General features: G+C 41.1%; 2 protein-coding genes across 2 annotated transcripts in view; both read left to right on the forward strand.

The window, feature by feature from the left end:
• LOC309355513 (olfactory receptor 10A2-like) overlaps positions 1-22,891 on the forward strand; it is a gene marked incomplete at its 3' end in the record, with an annotated part of 49,601 nt that overhangs the window by 8,436 nt on the left and 18,274 nt on the right. The window lies entirely within an intron of this gene.
• On the forward strand, positions 219-19,793 carry LOC309356129 (olfactory receptor 10A7-like; the record flags this gene model as incomplete). Its single annotated transcript, XM_081887308.1, has 2 exons — positions 219-253; positions 18,839-19,793. Exon 2 carries the CDS (start codon positions 18,840-18,842, stop codon positions 19,791-19,793), a length of 954 nt encoding a protein of 317 aa, XP_081743434.1. The 5' UTR covers positions 219-253; position 18,839.

Raw genomic sequence — 22,891 nt, forward strand, 5'->3', positions numbered from 1 at the left:
TAGAATCTCTGTGATTGCAAGAGCCTGATTCCAATGACTAATTTGCAGATCTGCCCACACCCAAAAAGAACAACAAAAAAATGAGTTGGCAGAAATCAGTCTAACATAGACATCTTGTTCCCTGCTCCCTAGTCCTGGTGTTGAATAAGTGGCATATTTATGGCATCCTTCACAATGCACGTGATTTATTTTTTTATTGGCCACTGGAATTCCTAGGAGAATTTTCCCATTACAGTCCTCTGGCTAATTGCAGGTACTCTATTGTGTATCCTCTGAGCAATTCTTGAAGAACACGTACTTGTTATATCTTAAGAGAAATAATACTTGCATGTGATTTGGATAATTAAGGCCAATTTGCAAATCTACCCAAGCCCAATAACCAAAAGACATGAATTGATAGAAACCAGTCTAACATAGGTTTGGTCTCTATTCCCTAGTCCTTGGTAATTGCAAGTACTCTATTTTGTATCCTCTGAGCATTTCTTGAAAAATATGTACTTGTTATATCTTAAGAGAAATAATACCTGCATGTGATTTGGATAATAAGGGCCAAAAGCAAGAGCAGCAATTAAAGAGGCTTGTCTAGAGCCTGGCAGAATATGGGTTTCATTCATCCTAGGAATTGTCATGTCTGATAATATAATGTGATTTCCCCACTTCTGCCATTCTAGGAAAGAAAACATATTTTTGGCACAAGCACCTTTTAGTGTGTGTCCCCTAAGTTTAAAGTTAATAGGATCCAAATGTGAAATGGGACTGCTATGATCAAGCAACAACTCCCAAATATGCAGCCCATTATCAAATATCAAGGTCAATGAGTAGGCATTGGAAATTTATAAACCATGGTATCACCAAGACAATGTATAGCTAGATTTGAGAACTGGATTAAAAAGGGAAAGGAGGATCTTTAATCAATAGATTTAGCAGGAGAAAAGAAGCTTGTTGAAGCTGCATGAGAACTCTGCCTGAGCCTGTCAACACACATCACTACATTTCTCACATGCCACACATTCACACCCTTTCTCCTTCTCGTTCACCACCTCTCTCTGTGTGTGATTCACACATCACATTGACATGTCTGTCTCTGTATTTATTATAATTACTGTATTATTTTTGCCATTAATTTATGAACCACCAACTAAACCACCATCTCAAGGCAATTTACACATAATGTAATTAAATACAGTTAAAAGCAGGAAAGCAAAATATGCAAAATACGGGCCTTCATGGTAAAGACCCATTTATCCAGCTGGGGGGAAAGTGCACACGCACCACGCATTGAGTATGCAAACATATTCAAAATAGCTACTCTGTGGGTGAAAAAGTGCTTTCCACCAACTTCACATGCTACTGGGCAACAACTAGCTGGGGGGGGGCAAGGTGATCTCCCTCACTTCCCCATTCCTGTAGACATCCTTCCAAACCAACAATTCACAATCTGCATAATAGCATGGCCTGTGACACTGTCTTGGAAAGAATTAATACAAATAAAACAATCCATGCAAGCCAGCTGTCACAGATTCATGCTTGCTGCTGACATCAGGCACCAGATAATATAGGAACCAGTCCCCAGATTAAACTGTGGACTACGGCTTATATAAAACATAATAAAACACCAGACATTAAAACCTTCCCTAACAGGGCAGCCTTCAGATGTCTTGTAAAAGTCAGATAGTTGCTTATTTCCTTGACATCTGACGGGAGGGCGTTCCACAGGGCGGGTGCCTCTTCCGAGAAGGCCCTCTGCCTGGTTCCCTGTAACCTCACTTATCACAGTGAGGGAACCACCAGAAGGCCCTCGGAGCTGGACCTTAGTGTCTGGGATGAACAATGGGAGTAGAGATGCTCCTTCAGGAATACTGTGACGAGGCCATTTAGGTCAGCACCAACACTTTAAATTGTGCTCGGAAATGTATCGGGAGCCAATGTAGTTCTTTCAGGACCTGTGTTATATGGTCAAGTGATACAGTGGTCCCTCGGGTTACATACGCTTCAGGTTACATATGCTTTAGGTTACATATGCTTCAGGTTACAGACTCTGCTAACCCAGAAATAATGCTTCAGATTAAGAACTTTGCTTCAGGATGAGAACAGGAATCGTGCTCTGGCGGCCCGGCTGCAGCAGGAGGCCCCATTAGCTAAAGTGGTGCTTCAGGTTAAGAACAGTTTCAGGTTAAGAACGGACCTCCGGAACAAATTAAGTACTTAACCGGAGGTACCACTGTATTTCAAAATGTCAAAATTTATTAAGTAGCCAGTCCTGCTAAAAAGTTCAGTTCTTTACAGTGATCTCCTAAATATAATATAAAATTTCCCCATATTTTCTTGAAATTTTGGTCTTCCTGACAATGTTATGGAATTAAAAATTAGGCCACAACTTTATTAAACTTCCGAATGTAGGAAAACCTTGTCTTAGGCCTTGGGCGTGTACCCCTCCCAGCCCCCCAGCTGGGGGAACTGGGGAACATCAGGGTAAATGGGATATGGGGTGCACTGCAAGGCGTATGTGTAGCAGGCAGCCCAGCCCATATCCCCACACAAAGGGTAGTTCACTGACAGCCTTTCGGTTTATGGCCAGTGACACCCATTATATAACCCCTTTAAGAGGGGGACCCTGGAATCGCCGCTGCAGGGGGGGGTGAGTCACCACTTCACACACACACACCATATAGGAAATAAAAGACTAACGGATTCCGCCCAAGGCCATAATCGCCAAAGTTGTGACCAATTGCTACCAATGCAGGAAAATTTATTCCTGGTCCTTCAACAGCAACCAGTCAAAGACCATAGCAGCACCCACTAAACAGGAAGAAAAAGTTAACATGCAAACAAGAAAATGTTAAACAAAGGGAGGGTAGGGAGGGAGAATCTCCAGAGCCAACTGCCTGGCTATTCTCGGCTCCACCCCCTATTTATAAATGGGGCTGGTCCCGCCTCCCAGCAAGAAACTTGATTACTGAGGCTGGGCGTGAAGCTCCAAATAATAACACTGAGAGGCAAGCCAGCCCCCTCTATACTAGTAAGTTCCCTGGGAACTGTAGCACCGTGCGTGATCCCACAAAGGGCACCCACATTATAAAGTGTGAATGCTTGTTATTTTATTATGGGCCTGGTGTTTCAAGAGATCCCAGACAATTAACATTTTCTTTTCTTTTTTTAATAAATTTTATTTTCAAGTTTTTATATTTATAATTTCCCAAATATTCAATGCATTTCCAACATACCAAATGCAATGTGGACTTCCCCCACCCCCATTCTGAATTCCAATTTTCTCCTTTTTTTTTACTTGCATCTTATCATTTAATTTTCAACATCTTTAACACCTAGCATTTTCTCACCTAAAAGACCAGCATTTATTTATTATCCATTTATTAAATTTATATATTGCTCTTCATTCAAGGATCACAGGGTGGTTTACAGTAGAAAACACAAAAATACATAACACATACACCCATACACACACAGTTTAAAAGTCCATAGATTATTTAATTAGCCAAAGGCATGGGAGAAAAAGAATTCACACTTGACTCAAATTTTGCTTTTGGTTTTTGGCAGAATTTGGGCCACAACTTTATTGATTACAGAAAGTGACTGGTTGCATAGACTCTGGTTCGAGTAGCTCCCTGCCATGCAGGTAGCACTGACCCAGGTTTCCAGCATAGGTCAGCCAAAGGTGAACACCTGGATAAGCGGAAAGCCAGGAACACGCATCTCCACCACCCAAATGTCCCCCTGGACTCAGGCACGGGCACAACCTCCTCTCAGGGGTTGACCAAACCATCGAGTCCCTGGATTCCTTTAATGGAATACCCTTCACATAGGGATGGCGAGAGCTTTCTCCTATCCCTATCACCTGAACCAGAGCCTATCCACAACCTTACAAGTTGTGACGATTTGCTATGTGGCAGGCAAAACCAAAATGGCAACAGCCAATCAGCCAAGTGGGGAAAAATCTTGCCGTGCCCCTGTCCCAATGACAGACAACACACGATGGCATAGCAAGGTCAAGCGCAAAGCCCTAAAAGTAGGGAGAGGTGGGCGGGTGTTCCGAATGCATGCGCCGAAAGAGGAAACTCTGGGTCACGTGCATGGGTATGTAAAGGTCCCTTGATCCATTTGGACTGCAGCCCATTGGCCAGATTTCACCCAGCTTCAAGGGACCTACCAATCGGGTGTTGTGGCTGACCAATCATACCCACCCACAACACAAGGTGTTGGTTTTCCAGGTCTTACCACAATACGTGCCCTCTTTAAGGGAGGACCCAATTTCTCCTGACACTTAAATATACGCAATGAAGATTCCAGGTGAGCCTCCCTGAGGAGAACATTCCTCAAATGTGGAGCCAACACAGAAACGGCCCATTCTCAGGTTGCCACCCTCCAGACGTCTCATGGAGGGGCACAAGAAGAAGGGCTTCAGATGATGAAAATCAGTTTCCTCCAAGAGTGCCTGGATCTCATCCATGGCCAGAGTCAACAGCCTGAGAGGGTGATGGCGACATGCCATGTCTTACATCACGCATGATATCGATGGCCCTGACTGCTTGCTAGTACAGTCCTACAAACTGAAATTGAGCAATTGACTGTTTTCTTGATATGGTGTGTGAAAGAGACAAAATTTCAACTGCAACCATTCCTCATATCATGGCAACATGTGTAGTATTCAAGTAATAGGTTTGCAAACCAACTGTGATACCATGTATTTGGGATAATTAACTTTATAGGAACCTTCCATAATAGTAATTAATGGGAAATTTGAAGCCCCTTTGATTTTGTTAGGGTTAAGAAATTGTTCTACATCACTGATACATCTCATTTTGAGTTCAAAATGAAGAAATACATTTTTGGGGAAAAATCCCCAATGGAATTATATTGTTTGATTTACTCAAAAGCCCATCTATTCATGAAGTGTAATTATGAGGTTTTAATATGCCCCAGGGGCTTTATTTAAAATGACAGTATTTCCAAAATGCAAACTGACTAGTCACCAAGGGACTTCTTAAAAATGTAGGAGAATTTATGATATTATTTCTTGAAAGTTGACCATTTTTACCTGCACAGTATTTGGTCCATATCATGAGGAAACTGTCTTTCTGGAGGGCAGTTTAACTGAAAGGGTTTGTTTGACTACAACCATTAAATGAGATCTTTTAGGATTCCCATGTGAGCAAACTAAATTATCAGAGTCATACCCTCTGGGATGTAAATTGGTACTACCCAGCTAATGTCTATAAAACTAATTATATTCATTTATGAAAAGTGAAGTTCTAATGCTTAAAGTGCAGCAGAATTGCTATTGACAAATGTGTAAAGTTGCAGATTGACATTGTACTGGTTTGCTGAATTTTAGCTATTATGGGAAAGGGCTGCAGTTTAGTGGTAAAGTGGAAGCTCTTAGGTTTAATCACTGGCATCTTCAGGTAGGGCTGGGAAGGATTCCTACCTGAAACCTTGGAGAGTCACTGCTAGTCAGTGAGCTAAACAGACTAATGGTCTCACTCAAGGTAAGGGAGCTTCCTGTTGCTGGAGTTTGGTAAACATATTGAAGCAGTGTGCAGAAAGAACTAGTCTGGTAAGACTGTTGGTTGAAAGAATAAAGAACACTTGAGGTTTATTACTCAAAGAAAACAAAGCCATTCTATAGTAAGTATAGATTTTACATGTTACCAAGAGGGAGCTAACACTAGTACATGTTAACTCATACTGTACCTGGCTTGGACTCACTAAACTTGGAGAATAAGCAAGAAGGAAATAAAAGCATGAAATGAAGTAATCCACTTTACCAGCATTAGTTCCTAGAAGAGAAGGAATCAGTGAGAAGGAAGGTTTCATTTCTGTCTATAGGCCCCCATTGGTTAAGGTAACCTATTTCAAGTGTTGTTGCTTTACTCACAACACCTATGTTCCCAACTAATATATGTGTGTGTGTGTGTGTGTGTATATATATATATATAATTTAAAGAAACCTAGACAATCTTAATTCAATCCTGACAATTAATTAGGACTAACCACTCATCACCTGACAGCAACAGACCTCAGAGTAGGTCCTATGTTTAGAGGTTCTTCTGACATTAAATATGTACTACATTGCGCTACATTAAATATACACTCAAGCAAATAGAAATATTGTGCAGAGAATTAAAATATGTGAAGGACCAGGAAGAAAAAGTAGATCTGGGAAGTAGGTCAGGGCACATTTTAGAAAAAGAGCTGATGTGCCTCTATAAGTGGAAACAGGATCTTCCTTTTGAAATTAGCATAAATAGTCTTGAATAACCTATTGTAGGGGTCCCTGAGAAACAAAAGCAAAATAAAACAAAATGAAATATGAATTATTCATTTTTTACAACTTCTTTTCCAACAAATATATTTACCGAGTTTACAGAGAAGCATGTTCTTCCCTCTCAACCTCCAGAGGGCATCTTTCACTTCCTTGTTCCTCAGACTATAGATCATAGGATTCAGCATGGGTGTAACAATGGAATAGAATAGAGCAACCAGCCTGTCTATGTCCTCAATGTGACTGGATTTGGGACGCAGGTACATGGCACTGGCAGAACCGTAGAACAAGGTAACTACTATGAGATGTGATGAGCAAGTAGAGAAGGCTTTGTGCCTACTTTCAGCTGATGGCATGTTCAGTACAGTGAAAAGGATTCGAATGTAGGAAACCAGCACCAGCAGGAACGGAGATAATGTGATTAGCACACTGAATGCAAGAATTGACATCTCATTCCTTGTGGTGTCAGTGCAAGCCATCTTCAGCACTGGTGGCACATCACAGAAGAAGTGGTTAATCTTATTGGGACCACAGTAGGGCAAGGTGAATATCCAAACTACGTTGCCAAGAGGCATCACAATGTCACATAGCCAGGAGGCAACTGTCATCTGAGCACAAGCTTTTTGATTCATAATCAGTGGATAGTGCAGTGGGGAACAGATGGCCATATAGCGGTCATAGGCCATGGCAGCCAACAGATAGCACTCAACTGTTCCAAGCGAGAGAAGAAAATACATCTGAGCAGCACAACCAGCAAAGGAGATGCTTTTGGACTCAGACACAAAATTGACCACCATCTTGGGGAGGGTCACTGAGGTATAGCAGATCTCTAAGAAGGACAAGTTCCTTAAGAAGAAATACATGGGCGTGTGAAGGGCTGAGTCAACCAGGGTGAGGGTGATAATTAGGCCATTTCCCAAAAGTGTCAGAGTATACATAGCAAGGAACCCAACACAGAATAACACTTGTGTTCCAGAGCTATTGGAGAATTCAATGAAAATGAAATCAGGTGTCAGGGTATGATTTACCAGTTTATATTCCAGAATATAAGTCATCTAAAAAAAGGAAATGGAAAAACAAAAATTACTTTGCAGACAATTCAGTTCATTTATAATTATATAGATCACCTTAACACAGAGATGGGGAACTTGCAGTGGTCTGGATGTTGTTGTACTACTGCTTCCATCATCCCTGACCACTCACTATGTTGTTCAGGGCTGATAGGAATTGAAGTTCAACATCTGGGGGGACAAAAGTTCACTCATCCTTCTCTACTGGCAATCCCTACAGTTTTCCCCTCAGTTCTTATAAACTGTTCTGGGGACATCATTGAAATATATAGGATAAAGTTTTTTAAAATACTTGTGAAAGGCATGCTTTTTCGTCATTTGATCCAGGTGATCAAGTCAAGTACTCTTCATTCCTCCTCATATCAGTGTGCTTTTGTCTTGTGAAAGAAACAACCACAATGAGGTTAAGTCAGCATTTCAAAAGAAAGACTTACCTCTGAGATGAGAACAAATATATGTGCCAGGTGCCTGAAGCAAATGCTTCTACTCATGAAACACCGCTATATCAGACAATGCATGGCGATTCTATGGAGGTTTCCCCTGCAGACTCTGGTGGTTAAGAAGAGATTAGTTATACATACGGGCAGACTGAAAGCATGCCAATGGGGACGAAGCACTCTACAGAACAGGCCACTGGTGAATTGTTTCTTGTCTATAGAGATAACAGTAGATGTGTTGGCAGTGTTGTTTTCTGTTGTATTTTATATGGGGAAGGCCCGGGGTTCAGTGCTTTGTGTGCAGAAGCCCCCAGGTACATTCCTTGCTGTCTCAAATGGGTGGGTTTGGGAAAGATTCATGTTTGAAAACCCAGAGAGCTGGTGTCAATTCTGAACTAGATGGGCCAATTGTGTGACTGATTTAAGAGAATTGTTCTATGACTATAACTGTTTCTTAACAGATGCTAAGTTCTCATAAGGGGAATCTAATTTGAGCAGTTAATGTGCATAACAACTGAAAAGCCATAAAGATGACTCATGGGACCAAACTTTGGGATGAAGGTTATATTTTTTGAAATATAACAAAAATTGATGAAGTGCCAATAAATTAAGCAAATTCAGAAAGTATAGACAGGGGGGGATATAATTTAACTCTGGCAGAGAAACAGCCCTCAGGCCCCTGTGCATGCAGCAGAGGTTCTAGAGGAAATGACTCCCTCCTTGCTATGGAAGCCTTGGATGAAAAACTCAACATGTACACCCAGAACCCACTGTCCACCATTCCCAATAAAGTTCTGACATATTCCTAAAAGGTGTCCTGAACCCAAGAATACCCTACAATTTTACTTTTCACTTCCTCACCTAGGCAGAGGCAGAGCTAGCTGCTCTGGCACCCAGAGCGGCGTGTACCCGGGGGGCAGGGCTAGCCACCTATGGGGGTGAGATGGACATCTTGGGGGGTGAGTGTCCCAGGGGGGCAGGGTGAATGTCCCAGGGGGGTGGGGCGAGTGTCCCGGAGGTGTGTGCCGCCCACCACAAGTGTCCCGAGTGGTGGGGCGGTGATGTCAACCCCCTCAGGGATGACACCCGGGCCGGGCCACATCCACCGCACCCACCTTGTTCCACTTTTGCACCTGGGTAGGAGTCAGTCACACTCCTTAAGTTGTCAATCAAAATAGTCCCAGTAGTGTGGAGTAGGTGGGAAAAGGAGGGAACCTTAGGACCAATTTGTTGGGGTGTGATTAAATGTTAGGAGAGTATATATTAGATATTATCCTTCCTTCCTCACATTTGTGAGTACAGCAGAGTGCCAACCCTTTGCAGCTTAAAGAGAAGCTCAGATAGGCTAGTTTTAGTCTTTTAGTTTAAGACACTTCCCTCCATGTCCCTGTTATTTCATTCACTCCCCAGATGTGCTGTCTTGGCAGAATAAAACACAACTGGCAGGTGTGGGTATACTTTATTGAAAAGTAATTTCTTTGAAATAAATAAGTCTCCTTTGCTACATTGAAAAAACAGTGCTATTGTAATTGAGCAGGTTTTCAATGTCACCCACCCAGCCACTACTGGTCTGCTTGCCATCGTCTCTTACTTATTAATATAATGTAACCATAAACAAAAATACGAACTACAAAATGAATCAGCAAACACTGTACACTTGCACAAGTTACAATGGCAAGAGTTGGAAAACTGCTACTTCTTCTTCCTCTTCTGGATTTTGGTATTTTGATTTAAATGTCCGGACTATGAAATGTTGCCGTTAAAGCAAGGGGACTACTCTAAATTACATATTTGTATCTTGCTGTTCCATTCAGGACATCAAACCTGGGTACATTATTGTCTGTCTGCCACTTCTGTCATTGTAATGGGATTCACCAGTGGGTTTTTTTTTTCTGAAGGAATGCAAGGGTACACATACCCTTAAGCATTTGTGAATCTTTGTACTTTTGTCCATTTGCTGTATTTATTTTTCCCGATTTGAACTATAAAATGGTGATTTTCTTGAGTGAAAATGAGAAGTGCAGCTAAACATTTTTTGTAGAAAACAAAGTACTGGGATTCACCCTATTCCTGTAACTGTAATTTATTTTTAAAACTGTTTTTAATCACGATTTTTATGTTGTTCTAACCCACCCTTAAACCTTTGAGGTAGGCTAGATTAAGTTAATATAGGTTCATAAACTGCAGTTTCTGCCAATAGATTGCCATGGTGTTGGAGACAGTGTACCAGGCCCAGGAAATCCAGTTGGCATCCCTGTAACAGGAGAGAAGAGAAGAAAGGTCACTCAATTGGCTTTGCTGAGAGACTAAGCTACCTCTGACTTTTCCTCTTCCTCAATTGACACTAAGTGACTATCATTCCATCAGGCTGCAGAAGAGGGAGTATTTGGTAGCAGAGCTACCACATTAGCTCTGATGAGGGACCAGCATCTTTTGCCCCCCCTCCCCAAACTGTTTCCATTCTAGCTGGTCCTTATAAGGACTTGACAACTTTAAGAACTGATACTTGATGAGTTTGCTTTTCCATGCCCAACCTTTTTTTGTTTTGTGTTGCATTTTTGTAATTATAAACCTGGTGACAGGTGCTATAGAAGAAGAAGAAGAAGAAGAAGAAGAAGAAGAAGAAGAAGAAGAAGAAGAAGAAGAAGAAGAAGAAGAAGAAGACTGCTCTGCGATTGGGGCTGAACAGTGGTGTAAAAGCTTAAATAGAAAAATGGGCAGATAAAACTGTAAAAGCATATGTACAAATGTGTTAGTTATGAAAGTTTCTGAGGACTTCAGCGCTCCTTTCATGAATCAAGGCTCTAATGCCCTAGCTGGGAATTAATTGGAATGTGTCAAGATGATTTGCTATTCAAATGAGCATACTGTTGCTTCCAGTTCTTTTCTTTCTTCTATATATTGCTGGAAACAATCTAAGCAGGTTACAGAAATCAATTAACTACCATTCTAATCATAACTGTTTAGACTGCAGGAGCTTCCAGAATTCGCTTACAACATTCACATTATGTTTGGCTTTCCACAGGTAAGTGTGGAATTATTATTTCTAAAACTGCAACTTGTTGCCTGGATATCTACAACTATTAATTGCAATATTACTGATATAATATTTGGATGTAGGGGTGCCTTTTGGTTCACACACTTTCTTGGGGAGTGTAAATTGCATGGTTTTGCATTATAATGAGAGCTCAACCAAATTTCTTCTCCACCCCTATTTGGATGCTTGCAATGATAACTTTCTACTTGCATAATAGTTTTGGCCAGGCAAATATGTTCTTGTAATTCAAAGGCTAATACTTTTTAAACTTGTGATTTGTGCAGAGTAAACAGCTGTCAGAGACTGTAACAGGCACAGGAACAAGCCAAGCTCAGACAACTGGCAAACCTATTAGTTTTTTTATACTTTACAACTTACCGCTTTGGGCAATATACCCATCAAATCAGCCTAACTCTGTCACTCGGAAGTAACAGTGAAAGAGGTCTATTTCCCATCAATTGCTGCCCAGGCATTTTAACTGGAAATGCCAAGTGATGAACCTTATATTAGAATTAGCACAGTGTGCTAGATACAATTCATGATCTATGACAGAATGCAAAACATTTTCTCTAAAATATGAAAAAAGGAACACAGTAAGTTGCCTTATAGTAAGTCATATCAGTGCTTCATCTAGCACTGGAAAATAAGAGGGCAAGAAATCCAACAAGTGAAAATCTATAGGTATCTGGGAATCGTATTCCAGAGCAATTTAGGGTGGGCAACCCATCGCACAAATGCCATAAAACAGGCAAAGTGCATCTCATCAGCAGTTGCCCGTTTTCATTATCAGAAAGGTAATCAATTTATTCCTGCGGCAAATCAGATATTTCAAACAAAAGTGCAATCCCAGATATTCTATGGAATCCCGCTATGGGTCCAAGCATATAACAATGATTTAAAAAAGATTCACTCTAGCTTTCTGAGACGTATTCTTGGACTCCCAGCTATGATCAAATATGAAACAATGTGTGCAGAAATAGGCATACACACAATGGAATATTGGGCATGGTCCACCTCAATAAAGTATTGGTTACGCTGCCACTTCCGCTGCCCTCCATCAAGTCTGCTCGCTGATTTGCTCAAAGACTCCTATAAATCAAGATGGTATCAGCACCTCGAAAAAAAGATTGAATCTTTAGGCGTCGAGCTGGAGTCCCTGTACAATTCTAATGAGCAATATATTTCCCATAATATCCTAACTAGACTAAAGGATGTCGAGAGACAAAATATTATGGCAGCTGTAAACAAAATTTGCTCCCCCATATTCTATGAATTAAATATCTTAGATAGCAGAGCCAATTACGTCACTAAACTAATAATCCCAGCCCAACGTAGGGCTTTTATGCTGGCCCGCTTGAATGTTTTTCCCTCAGCATTTGTCAGGGGAAGATATCAAAACATTCCTAGAAACAAGAGACTCTGCAGATGCTCAATGAATGTCCCGGACACTGTAGAGCATATTCTCCTTCATTGCCCATTGTACAGTACGCTCCGTCAACGCGTGCTGTCCCCTCTTTTGGGTGGTCTGGAACCGCAGCAAGGTGAATGTGTGGGATTCTACCTATCCGACGTTGACCAAAGGGTAACGGCGGGGGTAGCCGAGTTTTTGGCAGCAGTCCTCCAAGGAGCAGGTTAACAAGGAAAACCACTGACTCTATATGTATATATATATATGTACTTAGCAAACTGCTGCCTTTTTTATATATATTTCAAGGCTTTTATATGTTATTTTCTCTTTTAAGGTTTTATTTCCATAATGCCTAATAAAGGTTTGATAAAGTAAAGTAAGTAAGCTTCATCTAGCTCAATATTATTTCTTCCCAGTCCTACCTGGTGATCCCAGGGATTGAATCTGAGAGCATCTTCATGGGAAGCCAATGCTCTGCTGCTGAATGATGGACCTTCCAATCAATGTTCCAATGGTTTAATGAGGGAGGTGTGCAACATAACTCTGTGCCTGCTCTTTTGGTACTAAATCCAACAGTGTTTTAGCCAGTCATGTGATATCTTTACTCAGAACTAAATTCTATTTAGTTCAATGGGAGTTCTTCCCAGGTATACAGAATTTTACTTTTATGGATCCACTTGTCTCTTACGAGAGAGAGAGAATTTGTTAACTTCCATGGACTCTAGCTTTTCTTTATACAGTTGGGTTAGAGGTAAACTAAAGTGCCAGACAATATAATGCATGCAAGTGAGGAAACTTCTGATCTCTCTTGCAAAGACTGAAAATATTCTGACCCTTATATCCATGGCTTTCAGAGAATATATTTTCTATAAAAGCCCTACACTTATAGATAGATGGAACAGCCTTATTTACAATCTGTTTCAGTTTTACATCTGCTCGGTATGGATGGGGGAGAGAACAATCACAAACCAAAATGCAGGTATCCTTTGCAATTCTCTGAAATTTGAAAAATAATTCTGAAGCAAAATAATAATAATAAATGTGTAAAGAAAGTGTGCATAAAAATGCATATCTTAGTGATGCTGAAATATGATACCACTTCCATCAGCCAGGGTGGTAGATTGATCAGGGGATCTTTTTGTGATATCCTCCCAAAAGTTCAACAACTAAAAAGTATTGATTTCAAAATTTTGGCACCCAAAAATAGGGGTCGTCTTATACATGGGGGTGTCTTCTATATGGAAAAATGTGGTAGTCCCTTAGGCTGTGGGAAAATGACCAAGACAAGGTCACCCTGTTAGCTTCATGGCCTACTACTAGTCCAACATTTTAACCCCTATAGCTGTCTCTTTCTCTTTTGTCACAAAGGTGGAAAATAACCTGTTCCAAAACTAAGGGCGGGTTGAAACATTTTCCTTTGCAGGTCCTAATATCAGAAATTCACATATCACAGTTGCTTTTTAAAAATCCTTGCAGGAGGAGCATGCAGAAGAAACCACAAAAAGGAACACAAGCACCACCACATTTGAATTTGTGCTCCTGGGAATCTCACACAGATATGATTTACAGTCTGTGCTCTTTGCTGCCTTTCTGCTAATCTACCTGTTCATAATGATGGGGAACCTGCTGGTTTTTGCTGCCACTATATCAAATCGCACTCTGCATACACCCATGTACTTCTTCCTTAGACATTTGTCTCTTTTGGATATCTGCTATGCATCTGTGACTCTTCCTCAAATGCTGGTGAACCTAATGTCAGAGAAAAAAACTATCTCATTATTTGGCTGTGCCATGCAGCTGTTCTTCTATGTTTTACTTGGAGCTGCTGTGTGTTACCTCCTGGCTATTATGGCATATGACCGCTACCTGGCCATCTGCCACCCTTTGCATTATATGAGGCTCATGACCAAGAGGGCTTGCTTTCTGTTGGTTTCTGGATGCTGGCTCAGTGGGTTGTCCATATCGCTTATGGAGACATGGTTGGTATTTTCCCTCCCCTTCTGTGGCCCAGGTATCATCAATCACTTCTTCTGTGATATCCGCCCATTAGTAAGATTGCACTGCCCAACTACCTACATAAACGAGGTGGAGAGAATTCTAACTGTCTTCCTGGTTCTCATCACACCATTCATATTTATCCTGGTCTCCTACATTCTCATATTTCTAGCTATTATGAAAATCACTGCAGTAGATGGTAGGCAAAAAGCTCTTGGTACGTGCTCCTCACATTTGCTCTCCGTGGTCCTCTTCTTTGGCACAGCTATGTTCACATACTTGAGGCCAAGTTCTAGTTATTCAGCTCCTACAGACAACTTTCTCTCCCTCACCTATACTGTGGCTCCAGCCATGTTCAATCCTGTTATCTACAGCCTGAGGAACAAACAAATGAAACATGCCCTGAGCAGTTTGTTAGCCAAAAGCAGACAGTTTGTAGGCATGGGAAACATTCATTTTGGTGTCTGACTAATTAGACAATCAATCTCTTTGGAAATGGCTACGCACCTCTTAAGGTCCAAATCTCTAGGTTATTCTTGTGACCCAATTGTCCTTTATCCCTTCAGAAATTGGTGATGCCAGAGCAGGGGTAGGGTATCTTTTGTCCTCTGGTTGCTGTTGGCCTCGGTGGTAAGAAGAAGAAGAAGAAGAAGAAGAAGAAGAAGAAGAAGAAGAAGAAGAAGAAGAAGCAGCAGCAGCAGCAGCAGCAGCAGCGGCGGCGGCGTTTGGATTTGATACCCCGCCTTTCACTCCCCTTAAGGAGTCTCAAAGCGGCTAACATTCTCCTTTCCCTTCCTCCCCCACAACAAAACTCTGTGAGGTGAGTGAGGCTGAGAGACTTCAGAGAAGTGTGACTAGCCCAAGGTCACCCAGTAGCTGCATGCAGAGGAGTGGGTAATCGAACCCGGTTCACCAGATTACAAGTCTACTGCTCTTAACCACTACACCACACTCTCTCTCACTCTCTCTTAGGAATGATGGCAACTGCAGTCCAACAACTTCCAAAGGACAACAGACTCCTCATCCCTGCACTAGGTTGAGACTGCATTTCTTAGTGCAGAAAGTATTGATTTAATGTGTAGAGATCTTTCCTATTCTAATTAGTTCAAGAGGGTTCTAGAAGCTTCTCTGTGTGAAAGAAACTTCATGATATTTGGGTTATTCCCTCAGAGAAGCTGAGTACAGCTGGTTTGAACTGGTTCTCTTCTGTCAAGGTCATGCTGAATGTAAAACTAAGGCCCGAAGGAGCCTGGGTTTCACTTTCTCTTTCTATCTCTTTTCCTTCTGGTGTGGTGTTCTATACTGTACATAGTACAGTGGTACTTCGGGTTACAGACGCTTCAGGTTACAGACGCTTCAGGTTACAGACTCTGCTAAACTGGAAGCATTACCTCGTGTTAAGAACTTTGCTTTAGGATGAGAATAGAAATCACGTGGCGGCGGTGCGGCAGCAGCAGGAGGCCCCATTAGCTAAAGTGGTACCTCAGATTAAGAACAGTTTCAGGTTAAGAACGGATCTTCAGAATGAATTATGTTCTTAACCCGAGGTACCACTGTATGCTTAGTGTGTTAAGGTTTACATTTATAAGTTATTGTAAGTTTAAGTTAAGTCTGCTGTAATTGGATTTCTTATGGACAGGGCCAATCCTGAATGTATTGAATTTGTGACCATTATGCTTATTTGCCTTCAGTAGTAGTAAAGCTCTGCAATTGCCTCTTGTCTATTTTTGGGGAAGCCTGCAACATGTTTAAGTTGTTACTCTGCTAACTATACATTGGAATCTACTCTGGATCAATATTGAGTAGAATTACATGACAGAAACACACAGTTGCAGTTGGAGCTGACCTACACAGAAGCAGCAGTCATGCCACAAAAGTAACAAAAGGGCCTAAATAAAAGATCAAAATTGATATTTTAGTGTGGCAGCACCAACACTTTGGAACTTCCTGCCTGTTGACATGAGACAGGCACCTTGACTGTAATCTATTTTGTGCCTGCTAAGAAACATTTTTGTTTAGACAAGCCTACCCAAACATCTAGGGTGTTGATGTATGTCTTATCTGTTCTTAGTTTACTGCTGATTTCATTTTTTGAATATTTTCAATAGTTGATATTAACTGTTTTTCCTGATCATTTTATTCTCTTTGTTAATGACTTTGAAGTTTGTCTTTACAATCAAGCAATGTATAACTTTTATTAAATAAATAAATTAAATCATAAAAAATACATCCTATATTAAATTGCCTATAAAGTTTTTCTCTCCTTTTAGAAACATCAGCAGCTATTCATTAGGTCTGTGCATACGGCCTGCAAAGACCCACAATCCTGAACTGAATCAGGACAATCTGGGAAAGTGAATCAAGGCTTGCCCCAGGGACTGGTGGACTTCGGATTCCAAATTTCAGCAGCCAGCTCATGGGGGGCAAGGTCCCTTCAGCCTCCCCAATAAAATATTTGAGGCCCCCCAAAAATGTTGATAGGTATTGCCATTTAAATGGTGTGAGTGTGCCATGCCATGTGATCAATGATGTGGGGCAGGATTTTTCTGCCCCCCCCCTCAATATTTTATTCAAGTTGGCATCCTGGCAGCACCTAAGTGACAACCATAGGGTACAATCATGGGCAATATATATAGCAGTCCAGAATGAATACTCAATAAATAGCTGAGGTTGCCTAACCTGGCCACAAATTTTGTACAAAGAAGTCAGAATGAATTTTCCAAAAACAGGTCATCTAGAAGTGACCTTACAAGCAAGCTGAACCACCTAAATCCTTACTTTCTTATTTAAAAATATTTCTTATAATCTCCATGTCTGGGAGATTATATGTATGTGTGTATAATGACTACATTGGTCATCATAACTCTTTGAAAGAGCAACAGGGAATGATTTTTATGAATGACTTAGACCAGGCTTGGTTTCACCAAGAAAGGGTGTAGTTGGCCCAATGTGATATATAAGGCAAAGTCAGTAAGAAGTACAATGGAAGCAGGGAAGAACGTTAATTCCCTTCCTTCCACAACTGCCAGTCTGGATAGGCCAGTCAGGACAGAGCTATCAAGTAAGCTGTCACCATACTTGCTTAGCACCCGCAGCCCCCAGATAGGGGTGATTTCCCCCAGATAGGGAGGACCCAAGGTAGGTAATGAGCAGGGAAGACCTAACCTTCCTGGCTGTACTCTGAGCCCAATGTGGCTTTCTTTTCTTCACCATTCCCCAATTTAAAGACATGTAGCATGAAATGATTTAGATACATTAGAAGAAAATTTCCTTTCAGTTTGGTTGAAATAGACAAAGGAGCTGAAAATAAGAAAAACAAAATATCGCTATGTGATATTAGGGAAGAAACACTCCTAACAATGGGCTGGGTTCACATCCAAGTGCTGTTACTGGCTTCCATTTTGTTTGTATGAATCACTCAAAGTGATATGCGAAAATTAAAAGCAAATATTATAAGTCAATATTAAGCAAAGGGGGGAAAAGAAACACTAACAGTGCATTCCAGTACATTTCTGCTCAGAGGTAATTTCCCTTGAGATCAAAAAGGCTCACGTTCAGGTAGGTGGATAAAGGATTGAAGCAAACAAATCATGCACTAAAGTGGTGACATGCAGCAAACCAGCAAATGTGTACAGAGACCTCTGCATGTCCATACAGTCATATGTGCCTTTGAGCAAAGGACTGTCACAATGGATACCTGAATAACCTTAATAACGCATGTAGCCACTGCAACCGTCATTCATTGTGATCTGTTTTGGAGCACAGCTCCCAGAGGGAAGAATATGGGAGAATAAAACATGGCCATTGTGGCTGGTGAAGAGGCAAATATGTTGCAAGCAGCCTAAGATCCCTGCCTTCTATCAATGTGGCTGAAAAATCACGAGTGCCACTGGTGAGTCAAGAGCAGAGAGCTGGGTGTGACCTTCCAGGTATTCCGTAAGTACGAGATTATTCTCTTTTGAAGGCTTTGGCATGTTTCACTCTTATTACACTCCTCATGATTGATACTAAATTATTTCTTGGACAATGATTATTTTTCAAGTTTGATGCATTTCTTAAGGAACAATCCTACCAAAGGTTGGCACTTATAAATCCTGTTTTTAATAAAGAAAATGATGATTATATCAATTGCCTTTTCAGTGAAATCGTTCAATGATGATTAAAATAAAACTTCGCCATATTAAGAAGACATGGAAGCTATAGGCATAATTTATTATAAGATCACTTCTAAATCCTATTGATTTCAGTTAAGTACTTTATTCTATTCCAGCACTGAAAACAATAGGGCTTAAAACTGATGTAGCTAGATCACCTATTTATAATATAAAATTTACACGAGATAACAATAGTTAAAAACACGTCATCTACTTATATTCCACTCATTCTTCAAGGAGTTCATTAAAGCTTAAATATAATCCATAGAAGGTATAATATGAAGGCAATGCTAGAACCAGACCTGAGAAACTTGTTTTAGAAATATGCTATGTGACTTTGGATCATTCCCTGATCTGCTAGGAACTCTTATAACAGAGTTCCACATATACATTATATAAAAAGATTTTGTAGGACCAATCATATCCTAAAATCATGTTCATTATGTTCTTTTTCCAGGATGCAGAACAGAAAAGAACACATTCTACAAAACAGTACAACACCAGCAACGTTTATCCTCCTGGGTCTTTCTGATGATCCAAACCTGCAAAGTGCATTATTCTTCACTTTCCTGGCGCTTTATATCATCACTCTGGCAGGAAACCTTCTCATCATTCTTCTGACACTGGTTGACTCTGCCCTCCACACTCCCATGTATTTCTTCCTAAGAAACCTGTCTTTTCTGGAGATCTGCTACACATCAGTCAATGTCCCTAAGATGCTGTCAAACCTCCATTCTGGAAATAAATCCATCTCCTTCATCGGATGTGCTCTGCAGACCTACTTTGATTTCTTCCTTGGTGGATCAGAATGTTTCCTCTTGGCCTCAATGGCCTATGATCGATATGTTGCCATTTGTAAGCCCTTACACTACCCCGTCCTGATGAGCCAAAAAGTTTATACTACTTTAGCTGTGGCATCTTGGCTAAGTGGGTTTCTGATGTCCTTTGGTCACACCAGCATGGTGTTTACTGTCTCTTACTGTGGCTCAAATGTGATCAATCACTTTGTCTGTGACATCCCTCCTTTGCTGAAATTGGCTTGTGGGGACACCTCAAGGGTTGAAATTGCAGTCTTTGTGGTGGCTATGATTTTTGTGACTTTTCCTTTTATCCTGATCTTGATGTCTTATGCTGGCATTATAACCACCATTTTGAAGATCTCGTCCTCAGAGGGCCGGAAGAAGACCTTCTCCACGTGCTCTTCACATCTCATTGTGGTGACCTTGTTCTATGGTTCTGCTTGTATTACATATTTGAAGCCCAATTCCACTTATTCACCAAACACTGACAAATTTCTCTCACTTTTCTATACAGTTATCGGTCCCATTTTGAACCCCCTCATATACAGCTTGAGGAATAAAGAGGTAAAGGGTGCCTTTAAAAGAATTTGGGATAGAAGACCCTTTCGGTGATAAAAATGAAGTGACATATTGTGGGAGTTCCAAAATAGGTAGGGACTTGTACCTCCTAATTTCTGAAAGCATTAGCTTGGATCCAGAATGATTTAGTAGACCTGTGGTTCCCTTAAAATTAATGGGATTAAGTTAATTATGCTTTAATATATGATCCTTGATTTAAATAGGAATTTAATTCATTTGACCTTGCCTGTATCTACCTAACAACTCAAACAGTGGGATAATTTCTAGTAAATAAATTTGTGTGAGGAAAGATTGTGCTTCCCTCCTAGTGAAATCTCCAAAAGATATCTCAGTGAGGGTTGAAGATTCCTCCTAAACAATTTGTACAGCGGTACCTCGGGTTACATACACTTCAGGTTACATACACTTCAGGTTACAGACTCCGCCAACCCAGAAATAGTACCTCGGGTTAAGAACTTTGCTTCAGCATGAGAACAGAAATCGTGCTCCAGCAGTGTGGCAGCAGCAGGAGGTCCCATTAGCTAAAGTGGTGCTTCAGGTTAAGAACAGTTTCAGGTTAAGTACAGACCTCCAGAATGAATTAAGTACTTAACCAGAGGTACCACTGTATTGGGGAATGCATGGAAAACTATTGGGGGAAGTGTGAATCATCCTCGATTAAGCTTGGAACCTAATATAACTTAATATGAAAGTCATTCTCTGTCAGAAAGCTTCCTGCCCCTTCATCCCCAACCATTGGAGCCGAAGGGTAAATCACAAGCTTTGTCTGCAAAAGGTCCCATGTTCAGTTCAGGCAGGGCTGGGAAAGATTTTTTTCCTGAAACTCTGGGGAACTTCTGCCAAGCTGCATTCAGAGGTGGGGTTTATTGCATGAGTTTTTCCGGTTATGATGCTAGTGCAGCCTTGTATTGGGAAGGTTTTTTAAAATGTTTAATGTTTTATTATGTTTTTATATGTATTCGAAGCCACACAGAGTGGAAGGGGCAACCCTGTCAGATGGGCAGGGGATTTATAATAACAATAAAAATAATAATAGGGTGTCCTTGTTTTCATTGGAGACACGTTGGAGGGTCTGAAATCAATGCTGCTACTTTGCACAGAATGAGACCCAAAGGCTGATTGTAAGTAGCTACGGTAAAATACGTCCCGCAGGAGGTTGAACCAGTTGACCCTCAGGGCCCCTTCCAACTCTACGATTCTATGATACCATGATAGCAAGGCATTAGATAACCTGTGGGCTTATTTCTATTGTTGTTATTGTTGAACTACCATTTGTCCTCTATCTGCTTAGCTCTTAATAAACTTCATCCAAATAACTGTCTGGATTATCGTGTGTATTGCTGCTGGACCCAAAGGGAATTTTTCACTTATGTGTCTACAACATTTTGGAGTCATTCTACATGTGACAAGATTGGAGTCTGCCAAAGAAGAGAAAGCTACATTGGGCTCAGAAAAGACCCAAGAAGGCTAGGTGCCCTCTGTGTCTCCCTTCCTCATTACCTGCTTTGCATCCTCTGAAATCACCCATTTGGCTGCAGAGTATATTAAGCAGATGGGGCAGGGGCAGCTAACTTGCTAGTTCTGGTATAACTGACCTACACCCAGACTGATAGTAGTGGAAGGAAGGTATCAAAATTTCTCCCCCCGCCCTCCTTTCACTGCACCTTTTACGAACTTTGTTTTGTACACCAAATTGTGGTAACTACAACCTTTATTGGTGAAACCAAGGATGGTCTTAATCATTCAGGAAAATCACCCCTGTATCCCTTTCAAAAATGTATAATTGTGGTGAAGAAATGGGCAGAATGACTGGCGCAGCTGTAACTTAAACAGCAAACCATGCCCCCGCCAAGCCGCCCAGTTGGGTGGCCACCCGGGGGGGGGCGTGGTGCGCCAGCCAGGTGAGAGAGGGTGACGCTGGAATCGCGTCCGGTCCACAACACCTCCCCTCCGGAAGAAGGAGAGGCCTTGCCAAGGTAGAATATGTAAATCTATCAACTATCTATCTATCTATCTATCTATCTATCTATCTATCTATCTATCTATCTATCATCATCATCTATCTATCTCTCTATATCTATCATCTATCTAATCAAAAACATCTCTCTCTTGGAAGAAAAAGTAGGATTTTAGTGGTCCAGTTTGCTAGTAAGGTCAGTTCTTGATGACCTGTTTATTTAGAATTTATGCTGATTTCTTGTTACAAAGTTTATGGCAAGGATAGGTATCACCCACCCTTTAAAGAAATTGTCTGCAATTTAAAGCTTCTTTTCTGAATGCCTCCACATCACCTCCTCCAGAGCTTCCTTGTGAAACAACACTCTTTAAAGTTGAATTGGAGTGAATGTCAAACCTCAGAAAACCCAAATTGACATTTGCCCTGATTCTGCCTGGAAGAGTGGGATTTCATGGGGAAAGCGCTGGCATGGCGGGCAGGGAACCAAGGACACAGAGACTTAAAACCCGGATTTGTGCCTGGAAAATGATGGGGAACTGAGCATTAATTCTTGTTTGTTTGCAGGAGGTTATACAATGTGGTCAAGAAAGTGTTTTCCCATTACAGTATATTTGTTGGAATCAATCTGTCTCAGAGGACAATCAAACCACTGAATTGGCAGAAATGAATGGATGTTCTGGGCTGCTCAGGTGACAAGACCCCTTCTCAACCTCACTGATGTAGTCAAGATGAAACAGCAATACATTTGGCACCAGCTGAACTCCAGGAGTTGTCCCAGAAGACAGCTTCTGGGAGCCACAGGTAACAGCTGAGTGGAGGGTGATGACCAAAGGGAAACAAACTACCCAAGAAAAATCATGTGTGTACCAACATAGGTACTACCCCTCCCCACCCCATTCACCCCATGCAAGGGGTGGGCTAGATGACCCTTATGTCCCTTCCAACTCTACAATTCTGTAATTCTATGTGTGCACAGCCATATGCCCCATAGAACAAAGAATGAAGGGCTTTAAAGTCACCTTAATAGAAATATCACAATGGATAACTGAATAGCTACATAAATACATCTGCCTGATCAGTGAATAATTCATTGTGATCTGTCTTGGAGCACAGCTCCCAGAGGGAAGAATCTGACATAATAAAACATGGTGAAGAGGCAAATACACTGAAAGCA

This window comes from Podarcis melisellensis (genome assembly GCF_964234715.1).
Source record: "Podarcis melisellensis genome assembly, chromosome: 13".
Taxonomy (NCBI): domain Eukaryota; kingdom Metazoa; phylum Chordata; class Lepidosauria; order Squamata; family Lacertidae; genus Podarcis; species Podarcis melisellensis.